The sequence below is a fragment of the Mchenga conophoros genome, linkage group LG15 (genome assembly GCF_057382185.1).
Source record: "Mchenga conophoros isolate Kocher_MC1m ecotype Shallow Benthic linkage group LG15, M_conophoros_male_GT1.1, whole genome shotgun sequence".
Classification (NCBI taxonomy): Eukaryota; Metazoa; Chordata; class Actinopteri; order Cichliformes; family Cichlidae; genus Mchenga; species Mchenga conophoros.
The window spans coordinates 18,553,890-18,581,084 of record NC_140540.1 but is presented as its reverse complement, the minus strand read 5'-3'; the positions used below and the strand labels follow the sequence as shown (position 1 = coordinate 18,581,084).

At 40.3% G+C, this 27,195-nt stretch overlaps 1 protein-coding gene across 2 annotated transcripts; it reads right to left on the bottom strand.

Moving 5' to 3' along the window:
- Window positions 1-646: 646 nt before the first annotated feature.
- On the bottom strand, window positions 647-27,195 carry kif3ca (kinesin family member 3Ca). Of its 2 annotated transcripts, XM_085246848.1 has the most exons (10): window positions 26,716-27,195; window positions 25,090-26,508; window positions 7,084-7,185; window positions 6,741-6,863; window positions 4,533-4,651; window positions 3,209-3,325; window positions 2,878-2,986; window positions 1,832-1,977; window positions 1,374-1,457; window positions 647-1,281 (listed from the first exon to the last, which is right to left on the bottom strand). In XM_085246848.1, exons 2-10 carry the CDS (start codon window positions 26,497-26,499, stop codon window positions 1,212-1,214), a joined length of 2,280 nt encoding a protein of 759 aa, XP_085102974.1. In that variant the 5' UTR covers window positions 26,500-26,508; window positions 26,716-27,195; the 3' UTR covers window positions 647-1,211. The 2 variants fall into 2 exon arrangements, with proteins under 2 accessions (XP_085102974.1, XP_085102973.1); XM_085246847.1 differs by having other exon boundaries at window positions 25,090-27,194.

Sequence of the window (27,195 nt, the reverse complement as noted above, 5' to 3'; positions counted from 1 at the left end):
CAGCATTTTTATTTATTGTCCCCTTGTCCTGAGACAATGGCTGACGTTTTGACTCTGCAGAACATGTGCTTTTCTAAATTCTGTGAAGAGAAGGCTTTGTTTTGTATTTAAATAAAGATTAGCCTGTCTTAAGATGTGACCATCAGTGAAAGTTCCAAGTCACCAAAAAGCAACAAGCTTTGTAGATTTTGCTAAATATCATGGAAACTGCCACAAAGAAAATTAAGATGCAGTTTATACTGAGAAATAGAGCGTTTGGCTGTTGTGTTAGAGTTTTGCACAGTATATTTATGTCATAATGGGCAAAAAATTGCAAACAAATTGTTAAAATGGATGCATCTCTACTGAAACACTAAGACTATTACCACACAGAGGAGGCGCTGAAATAACAGAGGATACAGGAGCATATAAAGACTATTATATTAGACCACTTCGGCCTTGTTTAATTCTTATTTACTTGACAAAAGACCTGGAATATTTGCACGTTAATGTAATATATTTGACGTCCTGCCAGCATTGTTTGTCCCAGACAAAACGTCGTGTTTGTCCCACATTTAGTTTGCTGGGATCTGGTCACCATCCGCCCATCCGTGTTTGTTTGTTGAATTAAAATCCCAGTAAAATAATTCTGACAGTGTGACATGCCTCGTGTTCTTCATTTTAATTACATTAGTTTTTAAGACATTTCATTTAAATTAGACACTGCAGGGGGACAGATAAATGATGGGAGGCAACAGGAATGACAACGGTCATCATTCAGGTCTTGAGCACCTCGTCTGACCAACAACAGTACACATCGTATATTCTTATTTTTGTGTGTGTACTCATTTCAAAAAGCCAACACTGACATAAACTCTCTGACGATGAAGTCCAACTTCTACATAGAAAACAGACCAAACCTGCTTTGAAAAATCCAGAATACATGAAACCTTCACCTTTAAATCTGCAGTGGTCATGACTAGAAACACAAACAGGCAATCATACGGCGCTTTGTACACAACAGACACACACAAACACACAGACACACACACACAACAGTCTGGGCAGTTCAGCACTGCAGCCAGCTGTTTTCAGAGATGATCTGACATGCAAAAGAGGAAAGGGCTCTGCCGGAGGAGGAACTGGAGGAACTGATTTATACAGAGTTTCTGAGGTTCATATGGTCATGTAGTTTCCTGCCAGAAGATCATTTCCATGAAGTCTGTCAGCTTTCAGCAGAGGTGGTGGTGGTGTGTTTGTGTCCCAGCAGTGGGCCTCACTGAGAAGTCTGTAAGGCGGCCACTGGCCAAAAGAGGAAGTTGATGTTGAGAGATCAAATAAATAATAATAATAATAATGGCAATAAAAAAAAGCTCTCTTCATTAAAGCTTTACTGTGCCGCTGCGGGTGTGGCAGTGTGACATGCTGCCAAGGACACATTAGAAGGGGAGGAAGTCATGGATTTTGGAGTGTGACACCTGAAAAAACAAAAAACAAAAGTTGTATAATATATGTATAATATGTACAATCACAGATTATTGAGATTATGCAGCTGAGAAAATGACAGATAAACCATCAGATTAGGGCAAGAGGGTGTGGCTAATCCTGAATAATCCCATTTACTGTAGAGATGCTCTGATGCTAAACCATTTACAGTTCACAGGTCACATGCACAGGCTGAACAGTGGAAGCGGGTTTCAAACACAAATATGACAAAGTATTCTCAGCTCTATTTCCAGATGTAGAAACATCTGAGCAGCAGCAGCAGCAACGTGCAGTAAGTGTATGCCAATAAAGAAAGACAACATCTGTTTTATTTATATGAGAAGAGGCTGCATTAATTTGACCTCACCAAGACTGGGACTTTCGAACGCCTTTCTCCTTGGTGGGCGAGCTGTCCACCAAGGGACTTTGGTTCGGTTCTCCATCCTTTGAGCAATCGACTGAGGCGGTGTTTGGAGGAGTCATGTCCAGCTCCAGAAACATGATGTTCTCAGCCTGAAAACATTATGAAAACATTACCTACAGTTAGTAACACATTATATGGATCAAAGTATTGAAAAAAAGTGTTTTCAGCCCCTTAACAACAGGTGTATAAAATCAAGAAACTAGCCGTTCAATCTGCCTTTATAAACATTTGTTATTGCAAAGAAACTTTGACCATGGTACTTTAATAGGATGCCCCCACTGCAACAAGTCAGTACTTAATTGCAGAGAAAGCTGCTCTGGCATTAACATCAGCACAAAAACTGCTTGCTGGGAGGTTCATTCAATGGCTAAGTAGCTCTCGGTCGCTTTTACTGAATGCTGTGTTACTCTAGTAAAAGCTGAGTCCATTAATTTCATAGCAAATGCTTTAATAAAGTATGGTGCATTTTTATAGTTAAGGGTTTTTTATAAGCAAAGCAACAAAAAAAAAAAGAAAGTAATGTCATGATCCTGAGATCGTCATGATATTTTTGCCACTTGGATTCTAGTTCCTTCAATTTCCAGTGCCTTAAGATTCCAGTATGTTTTTTATTGTTCATGTTTAGTGTTGGTTTTTATATTTCAATGAGTCTTAAGTCTGACTTTGACCTTGACAGATGGTAAAAATACCATTACTAGGAAATATTCAAAACTATAAGAGTAAATCACGCCTGAAATCTTTAAAACTGAAAAACTGATATTTAGTCTTTCAGGATCCAAAAGGACAAATTAAACAGAATATAAACTGACTGACCTATAATGGAAATAAAAATTTACATAATTAATTAAATAACATTCAGAATAAAGATTTATGAAAAAACAAAAAAAACAAAACCATACTTCTTTACATTAAAATTTAATGATTTATATTTGTGGGCTTGTTTTATGTCCTCAAAAGGATGCCAAGTCATCACACACACAGACACTTACCCTGTATCTGGAATGACCTCCCATTGCTATGGCAACCCTGGCATACTGGCTGATGGGTCGTTTGTATCCGACTGCAGATGCTGGCCTTTTCTTCATCTGCGAGGATTTACTGAACGGAAGAAAAGTCGGGATCAATGAGACACACAAAAACCCAATCTGGAATCAATTCTCAAAACACCAAAAAAGCCAGAAAAAGGAGGATGCCACTCAAACAGCAGCGGAAGAAGATGAAAAGAAGAGATAATCATATGATGCACGGCGCCCAGAGATCTAAACTAAAGCCTGACTAAATTTAAGAGTTTATTCTTTTACATCGAAAACAGACGCTGACCTTTCAGCAGGAACAAGTGACTGGAACTTCCACTGGTCTTCCTCAGGGTCAAAGACCAGCCTGTTCATTATCTTATTCTTCTCCTCGGGCGGGATGAAGTTCTCTATGATCAGATACCTGCGTGTTCACAACACAGAGTGATGCAAGAAGTAATGGTTTATATCATATACAAGTCTGGAGTCATGTGGTTGTAATAGCAAATGCACTATGAGTAAGATTTTAGGGGTTTATTTGTATACTTTTCACATTTTAAACAGAAAAAATGATTTTCTTTGAATTTGTAAAGTCTTTTTTACTCATAAACACTAAACCTCCTGATAAATGAACTCTTGATTAGAAGCTTTTTTATGGGTTTAGCTGTTTCTTCAAATCAACATAACTTAGCTATTTAACTGGCTGCACAAAAACAAGTTTAAAAGAAAAGATTAACAAATATTTTATGGTCTTATTACAATACTATTACAAAGCACTTTCACTGCTTAGAGAAATTTTAAAAAAGGAAAAGAAGAAAGAGCATCTGGCTATCACAGCTGCTAGCAGGGCTCTTTTTGAAAAGCATAATGAGACATGTAGACTTCTGACAATGAAGAAAGGTTTACGCAGCAGGGGAGCAAACAAAAAGAAGAAAAAAACTGTTAACAAAACTGTAAAAGTACTGAGTTTGGCAAAAAAAACAGACCCCTACCTCTGCAAGAACAGATTTCAAGTAAAAGCATTTCTTAACTGCTTACCTTGCAGCCGTACTTTTGCATAGAATAAAAGACAACCGGTAAAAGCCTAACACAATTTTTTATTTAGTGTAAACACTCAGTCTGCAAAGGAAGTAACTATTTAAATGAGGGATGTCACAGTCATTTTACATCAATGGCCACGTACAGCCCATTTTGATGATGAGACGAGTGAAACTGCCATTTCTATCACTCTAAAGATGTTTAATTATACGTTTAATCCCTGAGATATTTTTAACATAAGATAAAGAGGCGCAATTTCTACATGATACATGTATAAAATTACTGTCCTGTAGTTAGTTAGGGGTTTTTTTTGATGATGAATGAAAATTTTCTTTTTGTTTTTTAACCAAAATTTTCATATTGCAGAGTAAAAAACAGGAACTTTTCTGTCATTTAATTGTTTATCTATTACTTAACTATTTTGGTGTATTATGAGTGACTGTGAAGTCTGCGGACCAGAATGGGGTCTTTGCCAGGCCAATGCTGGCCCCCTGGCCTTATGTTTGATCTTTAAATGGGGCGTATTGCTTTGAAGAATCCCGTACTGTATGTGGTGATTTTTGAGCACTCTTTGTGATTTGTGGTTGACTCACTTGAACTTGAGCTCTCTGGTGAGCTCGTTCTGAGTTTGCTCGAGCTCCTGTCTGCTCCTCACGTGCTCGTCGTTCACGTCCTTGATCTCTACTTTGATTGCCTGGAGCTTGGCGTACAGCTGGAAGAAACGACAAAGACATGCAAGCGAGAGGAGCAATCAGGCCTGAGGTTCCCAGTGAAGATGGACTGGTCTACAACTTGCTGCAGCTCGGTTGCCCATAGCAACAGCACTGGAGGCGCTGGTGTCTGGTGAACAGGCCAGCCAATGGGAGCTCTCCTCCTCTAATTCCTCCTCCTGGTTCCTCCTGAGATTTCACACTGTTCATTCTTTGACTTCACCCGAGGCTTCAAACATAAAGGCGAATCCTGACTTCAGCTGTGAATCATGACACTGCAGGCTCTGCAGCTCGGACACGCAGAGCAACCCCCCCCCCCCCCCCCCCCCCCCCCCAAAAAAAAAGTCAAATCAATAAGAAGCATCTGGGGCAAATCTCAATTTTAGGACAGATTTTCACAGATGCTAGCTTAAAAAATTTAAATACCTTTAAAAACCGCCAGAAATTGGATTTGACAGTTAAATTTAGACTTCAAAGCTGAAGCCTTAATGTTACATTACAGAAAGGTACTCTCACTCTCTTCTTATGCTAAGAAAAATGTGGCTAAAAGTGCTTTTATCACTGAATTCTGGTCCCTGTTGGTTTTGCAGTGTTTCTGTCTTTCCCAGTCTCCATCCTGATTTTTAGTGTTAGCTGTAATATCCCCGGAAGTTTGTTTTTCCTGCTGTTCCTCTAGCCTTTTTGCTTCAGTGCTAACTTGGTTTCACCTTTTATCATTTAGTTTTGTTGACTTATCAGCTTTGGAGTAAAGCTTGCTCTTTGCTTTATGTCATGCACTTGTATGCAGTTGCTTCCACCTCTCTGCTAAACCAGGATAATATGTCCTTTTGTCCCTGAAAATCTCTTTAAGCTTGAAATTACTTTAATTTCAGTGAATTGCTTCAGTTAACACAACAAACTGTGACACATGTTCCTAAGGAAAAATGTGTATTCCTCATCCAGTGAATGCTCAGGTCGCTAGCATATTGCTACTGTTTGAACAGCAGTGAGAGCACTGTCCAGCTACTCTCCAAGCTGCAGTTAAATTAAGAACATGGAGAACGTTCACCTTCAAAATAAAAGCTGTGCCTCAACGCTACAGCCAGCATTTTTAAAAAGGCAAACCTTTTTACTTTTTCAAGTTTTACTACTGCTGGGTGAGTATCAGCGAGTATTTGTAGACAAACATGAAAAACTACAGGTAACCGTGGCAATCTTTTTTTCTTTTTTTTACATTAGCTACAATCATTACTCCAACTTAACATTTAACATGATCAACTTCTCAGGTGATCATTAAATAATGACTTTGGAAGGAAAAAAAATTATCATTGGCTATTTTAAGAAATAGAATTCTGCAGTAGTGTTTTTTTTTTTCTTTTCCAGCAAACAAGGTGTCAGTGACATTTTTGTAGTCACTGAGCTTTACGGACTGCCCACTGAGTTTTGAATGCACAGCGTGAAAAACACCCCCTCTTTTCTTCAGACTGACGGCATCATGCAGTGTGAGAGGAGTAGATGGACCCACGTTTGGGAATCAGGGCAGCAAAGATCAGCAAAGGATCATTAGCTACATTGTCGCCCGCACTCGCACAACGGGCCACTCGGTGTTAGTCCTGCTGGTCGCATCCGTGCAGCGAGATAGGGACGCGGAAAGAGAGGGGAAGGATGTAATAGGTTCGGTGTTTGCACTGGTGAGGGAGAGGTTTAGTGAGTTACTGGGGGATTTGAAGTGAAGGAAGACTGAGGTTAGTGCAGAAAGCATGAATACGTAAAAATGGCAGATAGGGAGGGAGGGAGGGAGGGAAAGGGACGGCAGGACAAACCTTGAGGTACTGAAATTTAAGTGTGTGTCCGAACGAAGCGAGTGTCCAAGTCAAGGGGTCATTTGTGATCCAGGTCAAAGGTCAAAGGGAAAGAAGGGGGTAAAGAGGGACATTCTCACATTAGGAACAAAAAGGGAAGGTCTGTAAGTGTGTGCACGTTAAAACACACCTATACTACTATGTCTATTACCTCTTTTGCAAAAGTGTGTGCGAGAGTAGAAATGAGGATATCTACTGTATTTCTACTTGTGTGCATCAGATTTTTTTCTGCATCATCAGGATATTTTACCTTCTTGAGTTTCTTTGTCTTGGCTTCAACCTCCTGCTGCAGAGAAGTGAAAGTCTCTCTCAGTTCCAGCGTCTCTTCATCCTGAATCAACACTTGCTGCTGGATCTCGCGCTCCTTACGCGTCTGAAAGCAGAATGCAAATATCACCCTGTTCCTTTGTGGATTCTCCACAGCTCTGGAGTGTTTTTATCAATTCAGGCTGCAGAAAACACTAATTACTGTAAATGTTAAACAAACTGCTGCAGAAAAGATTTCTCCTAAGGTTTTAAATGTATGCCTGAAGTATGAACTGTGCAGCTGTACTGAGTAAATTAGTGTACTACTGCAAAAAAAAACGCTTTACCTGCTCTGCTATCTCCTGCCGTTTTATCTCCAGCATCTTCTGCTGCTCATTGGTGTGATCTATGATGTTCTTTCCACCGACCAGCAGCTTGCTCTCCATCGCCTGAAAAAACAAACAACATTTTGATTAATATTTCTGAAGCTACTTTATTATATGCTTTATATTCTCCGTCAAATGCCACACATCCTGCAGGGTTCTGTATTTAATGTCACATCAAAAAGTCACTATACAGCTAAAGTTTAAACAAGCACACTGTTAAAAATGAAAGTGGAAAAACAGTTTTTGCTATTAAACATCATTAGAAAAACATCCTCAATAGTAATAAATAATGTGTATTTATTACTATAAATACAGCAGCGTGGCGGTTAGCACTGTTGCCTCATAGCAAGAAGGTCCTGAGTTCAACACCACCATTTGAAGCCTTTCAGTGTGGAGTTTGCACGTTCTCCCTCTGTTCACGTGGTTTCTCTCCAGGTACTCCAGCTTTCTCCCAGTTTCCATAGGTTAATCTAAATCATAGGTGTGAATTTGAAGGTAAATGATTCACTGTCTCTATGTGTTGGCTTGGTGACAACTAGTAACCTTTCCAGGGTGTACTTTTCCTCCCTCCCTATGGTGGCTGAAAGTTGCTCAAGCCCCCTGCGACACTGAAGAGGATGGATAAATAATGTGTTCAAAAGGGGTAAGAAGCTTACATTTAAGCAGCATTTAATGTGCCTCTAGATCACTGTTTATACTCAGTAACAGCTAATGCCAACTACTAATTATGTTAATTGCTTGCTGTAAATTGATACTAACTGGATCACAGTAGATCTGTGTTTTCCTTATTATTACTTTTGTGGTGCTCTTTTAACATTTGCCCAAACAATACAACACAAAACAATAGTGTATATTAGCAGGTATAAACCCCGTTATTAATATAAATCAAAGGCTTAATATAGAAATTTCAGCTGACGTCAACCCTTGCTGACAAAAATTGAACGCTAATGGAAAAGAAGAACTAGAGAGTTTTACTTCTTTGCTTTTGAACCTCTGCGAGGTCAAGATAAGTTCATCTGGACATTAAACAATTGGGTCTTTGTGCGTGTTCGTCAGTGCAGACTTTGTGCTGATGAGGCAGACGGACGCTGGCAGCTTAGCATCGACATGACGACACGCGACAACAAGCTGAGCTCTGCTGAAACTCTGCAGAATCACAAACCGTGTCAAAGTAAAGCAGTGCAAAGTTACAGTGTAAAATATGTTGGCACCTTCTTGTTGATTTTCTAAAGGTAATGATGAGCGATAACCACTTTAATGTATTTAGCAAAGACATTCATTGAGATTAACATCTCCTTTTCAGGGGTTACCTGGCCAAGAAAGCACAATAAAGCTGACTTTGACTATCCTCTAGTGCCATTGATGGTTACATGTCCTCCTACAATTGCACACGTATTGAGCTTCTCCCAGTCAGACTAACGCTTCTTTTGGAGTCTTGTTTCCAACCCAAACAACCACAGTGACTCGTTTGCAGACCTGTGAAAGCCTTTGAGACAAGAAATAAGGTGAACATGCCAAATCTGTCTTCATTTTAGTTCAATGTTGTGCAAATGCCAGAATGCAATGCAAAGCATGAATGCGTCAGATCTAGTTTTTCAGCCACAGATGGATGGACTTGATATTTTGTGCACATACTCATACCCCCATTAGGATTCATTGTAATAGCTCTGTTGATCTCTTAAGCTTTGATCTTAACCAACAATAATTAATAATGCCTGCACACTGCTTTGTTGTAACGTTTGTACAGGGACAGTGTCATGGCCCTGGTATTCTGTAGTTTTTGTTGTTGTTCCTAGTTGATCCAGGAGTCGGTGCTCCCCGGTCTCTGGTGTTATTCTTACTTCAGTGTATTCTTCATGTTGCAGCGTCAGTTATGTCTTTTAGTTACTTCTTATTTTACTTTGAAGGTTTTTTTCTCTTGTGTCTTCTTTTGGTTTTATTTCCTGCTCCTTTCCTTGCCCTCCTTACTTTTATTGCTTTAATTTCTACTTTTTCTTATATGAGAATATGTAAGTTACAAGTATCATGTATGTCTTTACTTGACTGTTCCAAACTCAATATCATTTCGAGCCTCTGATTACAGCTTTTCTAGTTACTGCAGAGATTAAAGGTCTGGAGTCACAGTGATGCAATTTTCAAGTTATGAAAATTGCACATGTTCTTGTCATTATCTGCCTCCTTGCTCTAAAGGACGATTTAAGTAACAAGGAAATACAGGAAGAGAGGAAAACGGAAATAAGCTCCCACAGACAGACAATGCATTGGTCACATTCCAGATTACAAAAAGACAGTGTGTGCATGTGGCAACTCTGTGCAGGCTATATGGTTTTCGCTCTCCAATGGGTTGTATGGGTGAGCACGAAAACACACTCTTACACCCAAGCAGAGGACAGTGGAGTCCTTCAGAGGGGATGCGTCTGCAGCAGGTTTCCACAGAAAGCCTCTTTGTTTTGAGCTGTCTTTGTGTTTGCTGCGTGAATGTGTCCGTGAGCGACCGGTTCGCTGTGCTTTGTGTTCTGTCATATTCTTTCAGCTTCATTAAAGGGCTGATTCATGTCAGGGATTTTCCCTCTCATGCATTCTATGTCTGCCCTCCCTGACAGGCTAGCTGGATCCCTTACACAGTCTTTACGATGTGAAACGTCGGTGACTTAAACGGCCACTTGACATTTTGGATTTAACTCAAAGTTTGAGTCTGTCTGATTCATCACGCACTAATCTTGTAAAGCAAAATCACGTTTTAGCTTGATTCAAAATTGCAAAAACATTTAAATCTAAATCCAGAACCGTCAAAGTGCTTCCCACGGGTGCTTGCACATTTCATTCATCCGCAGTTCACACTGATATATTACATACTTGCCCAGGCAGCATTTCTCTCCATTAGCAACCCTTCTCCTCTCCCAATAATTACACACTAAGCCTTCTTAACTTTAACAAATACAGCTGGTGGCAACAAATTTTAGAGCCACCTTACTAACAATTAAAAAAATACTGGTGCCAGTGTTCAGTCTCCTAGCAGATGCACCTGTGGTATGGATTTGAAAACTCTGCGTCACCTCATTCTCGAGTTATTGCATTCACAAAGTCAAGACAAAAATAGAAATTACTGTGCTCTGTACAGACACGTGACAAGCACTGATGAAAGTGTTTAATGTGTTCCTCTTTATGCCTGAGCAGAGACTAATCACACGCTGGCCCTCATTCATAAATATTTTTCAGTAAAATCTCCATTTAAAATGGTTCATTATAATCGTCCCTTTAATTGTGCCAGTTGTTTCTAACAGTTTTTAAAATCTCCCAGAAAACTTGAAACTCAGTTTACTGCAGTAACTGACAAAAGAAAAGGAGTAAATTAATGAGACTGGATGGTGAGGGCTGCAGGACTTGAGAGGGTTCAGAAGTTACCGTCAGATAATTAAGTAACAAAAGCTACCTGTTTTCTGCTTATTAGCCCAATACAAGTGAGTTTTTCACACTGGAAGGCACGCTTTACAATTGGGCGCTGGGGGGAGGGGTTTGTGGCAAATTGTTGTCTGCTGATTATAAAAAGCTCCACTGTGAGCCTCAGTGGGTTCATAAAACTGTGTCAAACCCCAATTACACCCATTCACAGATCTAACAGATATAACAACATCCAATTAAATTGGAACAATGTTGGTGTATACTGCGCATAAATGCGCCTTAAATCAAAATAACATTTAAAGCGCAGAAAAAAATGAGTGTCGCACTGGGACGAGAACAATATTTCCATCAGCTGTTATGATGAAAATGAAGAAAACAGTGCAGCGGCATCCTTTATGTGAACTTAAGAAAGCATTTCTACCAATAAGACCTACAGTGCTGTGAAAAAGTATTTGGTCTCTTCCTGATTTTTTAGTTCTTTTGCATTTTTCTCACATTTAAGTTTCAGATCATCAAACTAACTTTAATACTAGACAGAAATAAATCTAAAATGCAGTTTTTAAATGATTAATGATGAATTCAACGTGGTTAACCACATGTTTTAGTTCAGTTTTACGAGCCACACTCAGGACTGATTACTGCCAGACCTGCTGAATGAAGAAGTCACTTCAATAGAACTTGTCTGACAAAGTAAAGCCAGACAGACATCATGCAACAATCCAGAGAAACTCAAGAACAGATGACAAACAAAGTTACTGACATCTATCAGTCTGGAAAGGGCTACAAAGCCATTTCTAAGGCTTTAGAACTCCAGTAAAAACTGGTGAGAGCCATTATCCACAAATGGAGAAAACAGTGGTGAACGTTCCCAGGAGTGACCGGCCTAAGAAAACCAAAGGTGATGCTGTCTTCACTTTTGTCACAAGCAGGTGACCTGTAGAGACTTGAAAGCAAAACAATCCCATCATTATCTTCTGACCAAACTTTTCAATCTTTGCAATATACATGTTCAATAAATAAATTCAATACATTTAAACGCTAAGAAAGAAAAGTCATGGTTATGGTTAAAAGGACTTTTAAATCTTCGAGTTAACTTTTCTGATTAAAGCTGATACAAAGAAGGCAGGAAAACAGGAAGAGGTCGTGGGGAGGAGGACGATGACTCAGGGTGGAAGCCAAATGACCTTCACTCAGATGACTGTCGACTCACTGGAGTCATGATTCTGTTTCCAGACATCCAGGCAGATCAAGGTTTCAGTCTCACACACAAAGCCTTTCCATCACTTTAAAGGACATCATTTTGACTTACACTCCTTTTATGATTTATCCAAACCATAATCAATAACAATATGTGCCAAACCTTAGTCACAACCTAACCTTATACTAATCTTGAGTCAAATCTTGGTCCTAAAATTAAATGATGATAAACAAAGATTCCGATTTTTGTCCCTGCAACACGAGTAGTACAAGTAAACACACGCAGCTCAGTTAAGGTTAATGTAAGCATGCTATGTTGGCTAACAAGATACGACTATAAATGACTTTTATCATAAATAGCTAGTGCTAAACAAGGCTTAAGCAAAATATACTGGAGAAACTGAACAGCAGCTCGATACAGTAGACTCTCTTTCAGTACAATTTAATGCTAAACAAGACAAAACATCACTCACGTCTCACTTTAAGCCTTAACATAATTTATACCACAGCAACACTCGGGGAAACAGCAGATGTGATTGTGTGCAATAAACTTGTAATTTCAGCAGCCAGAAGTTTATAGATAGTGTGATAGTTGCTGCAGGAATGGCAGTCTAACTGCAAAATAACACAGGCACAGGGTGACCTTGCTTTTCTATATGAATATAACCAGAATGCCAGCTAAGTCGAGTCCCCTTTTGCAAAGAGACAAGCTGCACTCATCTGTGCAGACAGACTCAAATTTATTGCATTGTGTTGGCTGCCTGTGTTTATAAACTGGGCAGCAGTAATTAGCAAAGCTTTGCCAATCAACCTGGAAGTGAATGCAGTTAATCCAAGTTGGACTGCAACTGTTTGGAGACAGGTTGCTTTCAATCGCAGTGACAAGCTATCACAGTGCCGATAGCTGGTTGTTTATCTCACAGCAAAATTACCAGAAACTGCAAAGTTTAAAGAAACATTGTGGGAAGCAGCGGAGTCTGCAGGAGGATGCCGAAGAAGAAAACTGAAGCATTTAGAAATGTATTTGAGAGCGCATATGAGTGCCAGCCTGCATACTTATTTATGGATATATGATCTGCCCATAAGTGTCTGCTCAGATTCTTCTGGCTGTGACTGATCCACTTGCTGATGGGAAAGTGAAGAGAATGGGAAGTGTTGCACATTGAGCTGGCTCATCAGCATCAGCCAGCCAATGACAGTGAGGCCGGGGCCCGCTGGGAGCCTGGGCTATAAATATAATGTGACGACAACAGGTCTGTGCAGCAGAAAGACAGAAATCCTAGTGGGCAGACACACACGCAGAAGAAAAGAGAAGTAAAAAGAAGAAGACAATTGAGTATGAAAAACAGCGAGCAGCGTAGGCCGGGACATATCGAAGAATCTGTTTCACATTAGTCCCGGTCGATGCAAAAACCACTTAAACTGCCACGACTTGAAGCCTCAAATCCTATTACAGTTTGACATCCATCCCTCATCAACTGCATCCTTCAAAGACAGGACACAGATTCAGTAAATGCCTTACAATCAGCAGGACATCTGTCTATTTTGCTGGAATACAAACACAAGCAGAAACAAATACAAATTTATTTTGTGATTTGACCTGTCTTTCTGTTTAGGCCATACATTTTCACAATAAAAGACACAGATATTCATATTTGACAATAATTTTCCTCAAAGGTTCCTATTTGTTGATACATATTAATGTAGATGATAAAAAAAAAAACACTGTACACTGTCAATCCAAGCTTTTAAATCTATACTTTATCAGGAGAAAAGAGGGTGATGATAAAAATATTTGAGCTGTAAAATTGTGCAGCATGTACCTGCCACCTTATATCAAGAGGAGTACAACAAATTTACTGTGGCATTTCTTTCATGCTCAAACCTGCAGCAGATTTTTGCAGGAAGATTTAAGCAAGACTTCAACATTTTGAGAAAAATGCAGCTGCTTGAAGAAAAGACAGCAAATCAGTCCTGAAAGCGATGTGCTTTGGCCCGAGTTCTTGAGAGCTGGATTACAAATTGGTCTGTCTGTAAAGGGCTTTGGGTCTATTTGTGTGTTTTCAAATGTGCTGTATAAATAAAACTCACTTGACTTATTCCTGCCTAGGGTCAAGATCTCTCTTAAGCTCTAGTTCAGCTTTCTGTAGTTTCTGCTTTAGTAAATCTACTAAAATTATCTAAATAATAAGTTCATTTGCGAGTTTTAGTTACTTTCTGTTACTCTTAACTATGCTAACTGATATCTGGAAAGCAAATATAAAACTTCAAAATGCCTAAAAAGTCTTTAAAGATTTGAGCGTGTGTAGTGATACTTGTACCACTGGGACTAAAGCTTACAAATAAAGAGATTATGTCTCTTCTGGTACATCTATATGAAAGAGAACCATTTATAGTAACACTGTAAACATACTTTAAGTGACCCAAGGGACATTACAGATTATAATGTAGGTACAATCACATGTAGAATCATAAAGAAGCTCACAAAATAGTGTAATTTCTTTATTTTATATTATAACCCCTCATAAATCCTGTTCATTGCTGTGTATTCACCAATATAAGTAAAACTATTTTACATTAAAAACAACAAAACAGAAACATTGAAAAACACTTTTTGGCAGACAACCAGTCACAACGGCGACTACAGTGAGCAAAAAGTAGGTGCAACTGTAAAACAGGTTGCTCCGCAGGCTTGATTTGGGAGTTTTTACCTCCGATGCACCTCCTGACAAAACTCAGTTTTTGGGAAACAAACCAGCAACCTTCCACCTGCCAACCAAGTGTGTTAACCACTAAACTATGCACTGACACTAGCATAAGCTAACTGCTGTCTTTAAAATAAAGCAAATGCATGTAGAGGTACGTTTTGGACTAATTTTGACCCAACATGTCTTTAAGTGCTTAAATTCATTATTTAATATCTATGGAATTCATACAACATCATATTAGCAAAATATTACATTACTTGTACCTCTTAAAATCCAATTTTCACTTTCTGTGCCGTGTGAGATAACATATATTTAATATTTGATGTGTACGTGCAGACATTTCTCTCTCTCGGTGAATGTTTTCTCTAGCGACACACATGCCGCCTTCGCGTAGCCAAACAGACACACATGAAAACAGACATGGACACACACAGTTGGTTCATCAATATTTCAGTGATGCTGCCTTCCATGCTGAAAGATGTAGAGCAGAGATGAGCTTGTGCAGTTATCAGCCTCCCACACACACACACACACACACACACACACACACACACACACACACACACACACACACACACACACACACACACACACACACACACACAGGCCTCTGTAAGTCTGTTCAGGCCTTTCCTCTAATTTAACAGGAAGGCAGCTATGCAAACAGGATACGCCATTATTCTATCCATAAAGCTGCATGTGTGGTATCTGTGTGTGTGTGTGTGTGTGTGTGTGTGTGTGTGTGTGTGTGTGTGTGTGTGTGTGTGTGTGTGTGTTTGTGCGCATGTTTGTAAAATAAATTTTTGATCCCTAAACGGATACTGTGGAAAGCTGATATGCACATACAGTGTGTGCATGCACATGTATGTGTGTATCTATAGTTCCCATGAGGCCGCTGGTATTGTTGGTGACCACGCGCTCTGATTGGCTGAACTTCAGCTGGCAGGATGGAGGACCAAACTTAATGCACATCAATTTCCTGTGATAACAAAGAACAGAGTAGAAAGCTGCAGTGGGATAAATTAGTTCACGCTTATGCGAAATGAGCTACAAAGTATAAGCACGAGGTACGAGTTTCAGTTATTACCCTGCTCCGGGCTAGGTTGTCCTCCACTGTTTCTCACAATGCCTGACGATGCAAAGTCTATTTTAAGTTTCCTACAAAAGGGATCAAAAGATCAAGAGTGCCAACAGAGAAAGAGCCCAGTGTTTCCCAACACAGACTTTATCTGGGCATCTTGCCATGGACAAGTTTTTATTCTTAGATTCCACTTGGTGGATTCACACTCTTGAGATCAGACTGTGCTAATAAAATGTTCTGTTAACACAAGCAAAAACTCCAGTTTGCTCTAAATTTGCAGTTACTGGTGGTGATTTCTTTAATTTCACACATTTACAATGGAGATGTGTGAAATTGTCCAATTTGCAGCGCTGCTTTTCAGAGAAAGCAGCATGCATAAAATTACCAGCTGTACTAGCAGATGAGACAGTCTGCAATAATCACTGCTGTATTAACTTGCTCTGAGGTCTAATCCATCAAAGGGGGAGGTCTGAAACTTACCTTACTGCATGTGTGTTGAGGAAATAAAATATATTTATTTATAGGGGGAAAAGGAAATAGTTTTTGATGAATGTTAGTTTGAAGGTTACTTTGAACATCACATATTGTGAAAGGATGGGTTCATGGGTTAGGATTTTAGTAGGTTTTTTCAGGGAAGACGAGGCTATAGAAAGAACCTAAAGAGAAGGAAAGATTTAAGTTCGCAAGACTTGCAAAACCTTAAATTTCCAATTTGAAGCAAGAAGAAAAAAATATAAACATGAGAGAATCGTGACTCGAGAAGAGCAGCTTAAATGCCCGGTGGGGTGAAACAACAGACAGTATAAAAGGCGGCTGTAGCTTCCTGGTCTGAAAAGTGACCTTCAAGATGGTGATGATGGAAGAATCATCTTCAGCCTTGAAAACAGAACAAACAAATGGTGGCATCAAGGTCTATCTGTAATGCTATCTACAGGCGAGACTGCTTCTTCTGAAGACGAAACAACCTGAACTTTTTTTTTAAACATCAATTTAAAGCTGGTTCAGGTAGATTTAATATATTTCAAAAACTAACAGAAACATGAAACCAGAAGGGCAGAAAAAATTACGAGAGCACCGATGAAAGAGGCGGTAGGTAGAGGAGAGACTCTGCAGTTTTGACCCAGAAAACTGGATCTAAGAATAGTTCACATGAGGGTCGATCACAGCAGCCTCCTGAAGAGAAGCTGCTGCATGATGCCATAAAGCTCTCGACAGCAGCTCACTGTTTCATAACAGCATGAATCCAAAGCTGCACTCTGCTTAGGCAGGTAAAAAATATCAGAGTAATGTGAACCTAACTGGAGGTAAAGGGAGAGAAAACAGCCACTTTATTAGACACATTATGACGGTCAAATGTTAGAGGGAAAGGTGATGTATGATAAGAGGACTCAATGAGCGCCTAAGGTCCTGTCCTAGAGACCAGTCTGCAACCAGACTGCATCCTGAACACTTTTATTCCTCATTTTTAATAACATTACACACTGATGATATTTTCTTATTAATGCCAAGCGAGATAACATTAAACTCGAGGCATAAATGATACATTTAGTCATTTGCTATATTTGATATATAATCAAAATTCATTCAATCAAATATGCACATCTGGCTAATTGTTGTGACAAAGCAGCTTAGACACAGAAAGCGATGACTTCCTGTTAAAATGCTAAAGATGCAGCTGTGAGGCACAGGTGCCCGTTCACACTTCAGAGGCTGTTGTACCAAATAAAACAAGCCCATAAAATGTGGGTGAATACTGTTATAAAAACCTTTTTAAGTTAATTCATTTTAAAGAATTTAAACAGTTTTGAAGTTGCCCTACTGGCTAAAAAACTAATTGGGTAACCAGGTCTCTTGGTTAAAGAATAAAGACTAAAAGAGAGGTAAATTAGTGAATGATAATCACATATATATCCAAAAAACACTAATGTAGCAGACACAGGTTCACCTTCACACCCAGCTCTTTACCAGGACAGCGTTAGCCCTGTGATAGAGTGGTGACCAGCCCAATGAAAACAACATGTCTAACTGGATCTGTAGGTTTGTGACTCTGGTCTGGACTTCAGTATTCAGGATTTTTGTGTAATATTCAAGAGCAAAGCTGCATTTGACTGCTTCTTGAATGAAGCTGAATGCTTTTAATTGGAAATCACTCTAGGAAACCTTCACAGGGGACCTTTACGCTTGCTTTTCTACCAGGACATGCAGATGACTTCTCAGAAAAGTCTCTATATAAAAGATACACTAAGGCTGGTGACTCTCATCTTTTCATCTGCCTGTGGATGGGGTTACATGCACCTATTAGGGTAGCTTTATCCTCCCGCGCAATGTGTGGCCTGAACACAAATCGTAAATGGACTTGTACTTATACTGTGCTTTTCTACGCTGTTTGAGGACTCAAAACACTTTCTTACTAACAGCATAATTCACCCAAGTTAAAAAATTCACACAGTCACATTCCATTGCAGGGCAGCTGGGGGTTCTTGCCCCAATACTACAATCAACCCCCCAAAAAACCCTTTAGTGTTGAGAGTGAAGCAAAGAAGACAAGAAGTTTCTTACTTCAAGCATAAAGAGAAAGGTCGGCTATCATAGGCGAGTTTAGACTCTTTTTGGGAGTGCTCAAGCGCCCTTTCCCCCTTTTTTTTCTATTTATGCCTGTTGTTCTTCTAACTAATTGTTGTTTAGTCTCACTGTGCGCACCCAGACACACAGCAGAGTCGCTCACCGATGGTGGAAAAACGTTCAGCAAAGAAGATAATCTAGCATCACCACAAATGCAGAGTTAACCTCTAATTTTGCCCATAATTAAACCATGACTGAATAATGAAGTGAAAATAAAATAGATTTATAGACCATTTCTTCCTGATTTCTCGTGGTTTTGACAGATCATAAAGTTGAATATTTTTCTCGTGCCTTTGGCGAGTCTGTCAGTTCAGTCCCACCTCAGCTTTTCTCCCAGCACAAGAGGAAAATGGTGAAAACAAGAGCATGACGTGGACACACATCCTCATATCATGACCTGCAGACCTAACAGGATGTCACACATTAAATATGACCACGTAAATTAAACCTGGCAGCACCTCCAGCAGGGCACAAAAAAGTTCTACAACAGTTGCACCAACGTCACAGCACAATCCACAGATGGAGCGCTGTACCTTGGAGGCCAGTTAGCTAACAGCACCCTGCAGAAGCACCAGCTGACCCAACACAAGGCTGGTTTCTGACCTACTTCTTTTTGTTGTGTGTGTTTTAACTGGGCAGACGAGAGTGTGCGAGGGAGACAGAGACACAAGCAGAGAGGAACTCTATTGCATTACCATCTCATTTTATCTATAATTGGCTATTCCAGAGCACATTTCCACTGCTCCATCTCTAGTCTGTTGCCTTTTCTCTCTGTCTCTCTGCCTAGTAACCTGTCTCTCATTGAACCGGAGAGCAGAAGGAAAAAAAGAACACTTCAGGCAACCTTCTGCGATTGGCAGGTTAATGTCAGCCTCAGCCAATAAAAAGGAAGCTGGGCCAGGGTACTTAGGTGGGTAAGGAGCAAGGGGATCATATAAAAAAAATGCATGATAAATTCTAGTTTCTACAAAATTTAGAGCAACAGAAACATTTGCTATTTATATTTTTTATGATTTTATTTTATTTGTTTTTATTATTTTAAATGAGACTAAATTAGATAAAGAGGTCAACATCATCTATATTTTATCTATGATAGGGAACATTAGAGTTGTGCTCTTGTGCAAATAATACAAAGACTGCTCTGTCTGATGTAGCTACTGGAAACAATAACCATAAACACAACAAACACCACCATATTTATTCTCTATAATAACATCCACTCAGCTGCTTTACAGCTGAAAGAGCTGGTTATTGTCAGTGCCGAATAATCTGGGGAACAGTTTCACTAATTAAATCCTTGAAAAAGATGTCAAACTAAAACCCAGATATATTTAATGTAGTGTAATAAATTAAAGCGTAAGGAGGGATTATGTAATGTTTTAAAAACTACTGATGAATCATTATCTATTCTTGTTAGTTAAGTGAGTGTTTATCCTTTATATGGTTTAAAGGGATATCTTTCCTTAAGTGTGGAGGAACCCCCGGGGAGACCGAGGACAAACTGGGGAGATTACATCTCTCGGCTCGGCTGACCTGCGAACGCCTCAGCCTCAGCCTCAGCTGGAGAAAATGGATCCACGGATCTTTCCTTGAATCATGACAGATTTTTGTGTTATTGTGGATATTTTCACATTGGCACATTGTGCAATCTGCTCGTGTTTATAGAGACTGTTCAGACCTGATGTCGCAAAAGTCATGCCTTTGGATGAAAATTAACAGGAGTAGCAATAAAAAGCCCATCTGTGGTGTATATTAATGAACTTTAAATTATTGTTTTTTGACCATGCATGAGACATCTGCAAGGGCTGAACTACATCATAAATTAATGTAACCTCATGAGCTCTCAAGCTCAGCGCAGAGAAAAGATTAGACTAACTAGTGGTGTAAAGTCACATAATTTAATTTACTTTTAAATTGAGTCATGAACTGATGGCGTAAAACTTGTCAACAGTGTTCATGTTTCTGCTCATGGTATTAACAAAACCATGTGACCGAGTGGAGCGGTGTCGTTTATATGTTTTTTTGTTTTTTACTATTTTTGGACAACAATGGAGCTCTTTTTTCAGGTTTTATCTACCGCCACAGTTATCTGTTAGATTTTACCATTTGTTGGAGCAAACAAATTAACCTTCATCTTGTTTGCTGTGGGGTATATCAGGTTTCCTTCTTTCTGATGCATCAAAGGCAGGAAATACTTCTTACCCTTAATCATCTTCCTCCCCAAGGGGAGTTTCTCATTCTCATCACTCGGCAACCACCCAGTCACCATCAAGCATACAGAAAGAGCCAATGACAATCTAAACTGTGTACACAGACAGAAAATTTCATACAATTTAGCACTAAACAGATTTCATCTCATGGCTGTTTGGAGAACAACAAGGAGAAATATGAGAAGCCTCATGCGGAGATTCAAATGAAAGTGCTGTGATCAGCAGACAAATATACATTTGGCTATGTCTCGTGGGACTTCCTACACCTCAGACCTTCAATCACAAACTGCCAAACAGTAGAAACGAGGCAAAAATGAACATGTTTACTCTGCTCGTAAAAGTGGAGTATAAGCACTCTGGCTGTTTCAAGGATTTTTCGTTTTGAGCTTGTGCAGCTGAGTCCATGAAATAAAACTCTGGAAATACATTCTGCTTCAAATTTGCATAAGTGCTGAGATGTTTTCCACATGAAAAAACATTAAAAGATTTCATTAGCAACTCAACAAGATGAAATCTTGGGCTGTATGGATAGGATAATTTATATTAGAACACATTTACACCGTTTCCTTTTTGCTAGCTGTCTTTTGGGCTTGATGTGCAATAATTTGAGTCACTAAACTGCACATCTTGACTGTTTTTGTGCTGTTGGTGCTTTTCATTGCATTGCAATGGATTTACAATAATATGGCTAATTAAGCTAGCCCCACCCTCTTATCCAAGAATGGTTTCACTCCAAAAACTCAGATGGAAATGGCCATAATGTACAGTGATCCTGAGCAACAATAACAGATAATAACGGGACGGAACAGCTGTGGAAGTGACAGAAGCCAAAACATGCGAAGGAATGCACTGAGATGCCTAAAAGAAGCAGACGATCTGTGTTGTGAGGGCAGGGGTGCCTCCAGAATGTTTTCATAGGGGTGGCTATATAGAGGGCACTAAAATGTTGGGGTGTGCTCTTCTGTCTGTGCGTGTGAGCGCACTTGCATATCTTCTGTATATAGTCTATGGTTTACTGGACAATAATACAAACCCTTTGGTTCAAAAAAATCTTTCACTCAATAAGATTTTCTTTAATTTAAGAGCCACCACTGCACGACGATGTTCGGCAGCAACTATTCAAAATTATTGTTTGCCTGTATTCCAATATATTAGCAACTTTTTATGTTTTTTTTTTTGCAACAATATGGCTATTGGGTTGTCATATATTGACTTTAGCTGCTTTGCCTACATGGAAGAAATCCACATATAGGTAAAATGGATCAATTTGTCCATGCACATCAGTTTTGTTTGGATTCTTGGGGATAATTATAACCTTTGTAAATCTGTAAAAACCCTTTCTTTCTCTGTTATTACACTTCTCCAATTGCTGCTACCGCTCTTACTGCTCTCTTTCCGCCTACACTGAATATTTTTTAACCCACTGCTGAATGCATCAAGTTAACACCCCTGCTGTGAGAGCTTTTAGAGGATCGCTTGTAGGCTGAGAGAAAGTGGAAACATCAAAAATTCAAACTACACCATTAATATTACTCCTAGAATACACAGAATCTCACAAACTGATAACAGTCGAGAAAGGTTTTTCCTTCAAATGCAAACCTACATCATACTGCCCTTCTATTGCTCGCCTAGAAGAAACACTGAAAATGTCTCTGCCCTCCTCTCGTTTCCTCACTCCATGCCCTCGGGCTGATCAGTAAGCTGATCTGGCAGTGTCTCGTGTTGGATGGTCGAGAGACTGCAGCTAAAGTATTATAGAGCGAGTCATTCAGTCATTCTGCACGAGTGACTTATTGACTGGATATGCCCATGAATCAGAGCAACTAATTAATGCAGCTCTGACTCAGTCTTGATTGCAGGCTGTGTGATGGCGTGTGTGATTATAGCAAAGAGAGAGCTGACATTTTAAGCTTCAGTGGCTCCAGTGCCTGTCGGGACATATGAGAGACATCAGACCAAACTGTGGATACAGGGCGCTATGTGGGAAAACACATCTATGCACAGCTATTAATAGTCCTAAATGAAGATTTAAAGAGATCTGACTGGTTTAATAAGTGTAATCTGAGAAGGAAAAGACTATAGTAACAGCAGCTATAGCTATAGGAGTCTAATCAGCAATATCAGAGCAAATATTTGTAGAAATGTTTGTATTTCAAGTGAAACCATCATACTGGCACATTCTAAATACAGACTGCAGAGTATGAGTACACTAATCTGTGTCTTTGAAGGTCACATTGAGGCGTTAACAAGCTGACTGTGTACTCAGACTACAAAACAGCTTTTACAATGCAGCATACAGAGCAGCAGAGTCCTAGCAGCTCAGTCTCATCACAAAATTGAAATAATCACAAAAAAAAACCCCAACCCGTTTGTATCTGTGCACTGACAGACAATCTGACAGACATTCATTTTTTTGTGACAGTCAGCACTATTTTGAAAGTGTTCATCCATCAGTCTTCTTAACCACCAATCCAACTCAGGGTCATGAAAGGGCCTATTCGAGCTGTCATTGACAGGAAGGCAGCGGGGTACAGTGCTAAGACAGACAGACAACCAGTCACACTCACAACCACCAGTTAACTAAACATGTGTCTTTTGACTGTGGGAGGAAGCAGGAGTACCTGTTTCTGTGTGCAGCACATGTGTTGACACATTAGAGGGTATGCATCACCATTGCAACCGAAAAAATGTAGCTTTGAAAGAGGGTAACAACCGTATTTAAACCCAAACCATGATTGTTTTCTAAACCCAAAACAGTATTTTTATTGCCTAACCAAACTGTAGTCTGCAGTGTATGAGCAGTGAAATGATTCACCACAATACCAACCCTTCCGCATCCAAACCTTTAGCCTTTTAAAAGTATAAAATATTAATTTTAATGACTATTTCATAAACTGCTGTGAGACTGCGCTGGTTCTATACATTGTTCTAAGCAATCAGATTAGCAGTAAATGTTTAAAACAAACCTGAGGATAATAAACACAAACTATGGAAGAGTACAGCAATACAGGAAGCTGATAGTGCAGCAATTAAACAGACTGGGCTTAATTAGGTCCTTTAATTACAAAAAAAAAAAATACAATGACAAATTTATTTGATATTCATGTTTTTATATATTACTCAATTAATCTAATTTAACTCTAATAGAACGCTCAAACCAGTAGCAGTAGTAGTGACGACATTTGTAGAAGAAGAGATGGCCTTCCTGATGCAACGCCAAAGGGAACTGGATCCTTTGCTTGTTAGGCAAAGGTGTAAAATGCTACACTACAGAATCAGAACCAGAATCAGAATATTTTATTGATCCCTAGGGGAAATTTTGTACTACACTAAATTATGTACTATGTACTGAATTATATACTATACTACAGGGCCACTAATAAGAACACTTAGTAAAGGTTAGCAAAGGGGTGTAGAACTCCAGGCCTCGAGAGCCGGCGTTTTAGATCTCACCCTGGGTCAACACACCTGAATCAAATGATTAGTTCATTACCAGACCTTGGAGAACTTAAAGACATGTTGAGGAGGTCATTTAGCCATTTGAATCAGCTGTGTTGGATCAAGGACACATCTAAAACCTGCAGGACACCGGCCCTCAAGGCCAGGAGTTCAACACCTGTGGGTTAGCACATTTACTCCGGTTCTAACTCTGAAGCACAGCTGCAGATGGATGTTTGTTTGGTTAAAACTTTCGGATTAAATTTTAGTGTATGTTAAGGTCAGAGTTTGGCCTTGTGTTATGATATTTGGGATTAGAGTAAGGGTCAAAGGAGACGTGGGCAAAATACGACCCTCAGTCCGAATCAGCCCACGGACCATCTCAATCCAACAACCACAGAGAAAAATCAATCAAATCCAACACTGTGTTAATGAATCTCAAGAAGTGTGTCTCCAGCGAGTCTTTGGATATTCAGGCCTGTAAAACAATCTGTCATGTCCATCAAATTTACCGATTACCACACTTCAGCACCATGTGTGTCATGTTTGACTTTAGATGTCCTTTTTCTGAGAGAGTATGGCCCTCTGAAATACAACGTCAAACCTAAAATAAGCGGATTCTTTTCTTCTATTTTAAAACAAACATTAAGATGACATTCAAAAAGAGGGGTTAACATTTATTCAAATAAATCGTAAAACTGTTAAATCATCGATCAACGCATTTTCTTAACCGCTTATCCACTTAAGAGTCACGGGGACACTGGAGCCTAGCCCAGCTGTTATTGAGGCATACACCCTGGGCAAGTCGCCAGTATACTCTCAGAAATCATCACTGTGCAATATCAAAGAGCTTCTGCTAACATTATCAGGGAGAAAAGATCAATTACATGTATATTTTAACAAAATAGATCTTAAAGTCCAAAATAAATGAATAGAAAGTGTTTTATTAAACGTCTTTTTTGTGATTTGTAATTCTTTAACCACTAACTTTTCCAATAAATTTGTTGTATTTCTATTACTTTTTATTTAATTTAATGCAGAGAATTTCTGCACCAATACAATGCGTAGCACCATCTAACATCATCTGTGGACTTTTGGCATCTCTCCACACTTTCACCATTTGTTTCTAGTTTTTGTTTTCACTGTTTTATCTCCTGCTCTGTTCCTTTATGGCCTCAGAATTTACTATTCGATTTGTCTTTTGTGTGTGTTTGTCTGGAATGAATAAAAGAAGAAAGAAAGCAAATAAGGAACAAAGAAAGACAGGAAGAATTTAACAAAAAGAAGCAAACCACCTGGCTGGACTCACCTTGTACTTGGCGGTCAGCTGTTCTGTGGCTTCCTGTTCCTTCCTCAGATCCACCATCATCCTCTCTTTCTCTCCCAGCAGTTTCTGCTTCTCGTCAGGAATCAAGTCCTGGTCTCCTCTAATGGCCTCCTTCTCCCTCTCTAGCCGCTGCTCCTCCAGCTTCATGTAGTCCTCTCCCTCCTTCTCGACCTCTTCGTCCTCTTCATCCTCAATCTCTTTCTCCTGGTCTCCGTCCCAGCTCTCGTCCTCCACCTGCTCACTCTTCTGTTTGCTCCTCCACTTCCTGTGGTTGAGCTGGGCCCTGAGGCGAGCAATCTCTCTCTGGAACTCCCGCAACAGAGCATCCTTGGGGTCCTCGTTGACTCTGGGCTGGTTCTGGATGTTCTTGGCCCGGTTGGCGTACCGAAGGGTTGTGAGAGTCTCGTCGTAGTGCTGAGGGGCCGGGCCAAGTGTGGCAACCATAACAGTCTTAGCATTCCCGCCCAAAGAGTCCTGTAACAGCCGGGTAAGCTTGGAGTCCCGGTACGGCACATGTCCGCTGCGCCCATCTGCCAAAGCGGAGATAACATTTCCCAGTGCTGACAGGGAAAGGTTGATCTTGGCGGCCTCTTTCAGGCGCTCGCCCTGGACACCGGTCTTGGCCTGCCGCTCGCTGCCAGCCAGGTCCACCAAGTTAAGGCGTCCAACCCGTATATGTTTCCTCCCATCTGGCCCAGGCTGACTGCACTCCACAGTGATCAAAAACAAAGCGTGGGACCTGGACGAATGTTCATTCATGTCTGTTGCCCCAACCGCCCTCGCCTGATTGCCCACATTCATCACCTCCTCGATCTCCTTGATGCTCTTGCAGACACAGGATGTGAGATCTTGAACATACACACCAGTGTCTGGATTTTCTCTGAGCTCCAGGGCTCTAGCATTGCCATGATTGGGGTCAAGAAGATCCCGAACCTCCTCTCGGTAGATCTCGAGGTAGGACGCCCGCACTAGGTATTGCTTGTCAGATTGGGAGCGGGAGATGTGTGTGAAGATATGGTCAAAGGCATTGGGAATCACACCTCGTCTCTCTGGGTCCAGCCACGCTCCCTGCATGGTGTATGTCTTCCCAGTTCCTGTCTGCCCATAGGCAAATATGGTGCCATTAAACCCTCCCAGCACTGAATCTATCAGCGGCCGCACGCTCTCGTCATACAGCTCTCGCTGTTTGGAGTTTGCATCATACACTGCATCAAATGTGAATGTTTTCTGGGGCTCGCTTGGTGGTGCACGAGGGTTTCTGAGGATTACTTGTCCCAGCCGTAGGTCCATCTGCACTATTCCCCCTGCAGGCCCATTGGACTCCTCTTTCCGGCTCAAAGGGCGGCATCGAACTACCACCTTCACTGACTCACTGCTCTTGTTCTTTGACATGACTGGCTTCTGTTACTCGTTGCAAACAACAAAAAAGGAAAATGTGTATTATCTAAGTCCACAAAGCCCTCTGAAGTCCTTAATGAGCATATATCCCGTCTGTTAACGGCATGTGTTTCTTTAAATCATTCATTTAAAAAAAATCATTATGGCTTCTTGGTCATATCACAATGGAAAACAGCCACAGTGCCAAATAGCATAGACACAGATATTTACCAATACAGATGATGAATTGCCACTGTGTGTAACAGCCAGTTTCCTTGGCTTATTGTGCGTGAATGAGCCTATAAGCAGACGGACGACCAGCACCTCTCACGCTTTGGATCGACGCTCCATTGCAGTCCTATGAAAAAAGAAAAGATCCAACAACGCCGGTAATGACACAAATCAGTTCAGACATCACACGCATATCGTCCTTGGCGTGCAGCTCCGCCGCAGACCGCTGTCCGCATCCTCCCGTACTCCGCGCAGAGATGCTCCGAGGTGGATTTGCAGCTCTCGGTCCGTCCGGAGAGACAGAGCTTCCTTCTTGCACACCCCCCTCACCCCCACATACACAGTCATTCAACCATCACCACACCCCACATCACTGCGGACTGGAACAAAGAATCATGGGAAATCGAGTTTTGCCTCGCCAAAGACTCGATTCTTGTCCAAGGCTGCCACCAACTCGTTAAATGGTCACGGATGGTTTGT

What these genes read in the sequence shown, in the direction of transcription:
- kif3ca (XM_085246848.1), bottom strand. Translation starts at nt 26,499, where the DNA reads ATGTCAAAGAACAAGAGCAGTGAGTCAGTGAAGGTGGTAGTTCGATGC. An exon ending in GAGGTCATTCCAGATACAGG is followed by an intron (nt 1,978 to 2,877) that starts GTAAGTGTCTGT and finishes TAATGTTTTCAG; the next exon opens with GCTGAGAACATCATGTTTCT. An exon ending in GCCACACCCGCAGCGGCACA is followed by an intron (nt 1,282 to 1,373) that starts GTAAAGCTTTAA and finishes TCTTTTGGCCAG; the next exon opens with TGGCCGCCTTACAGACTTCT.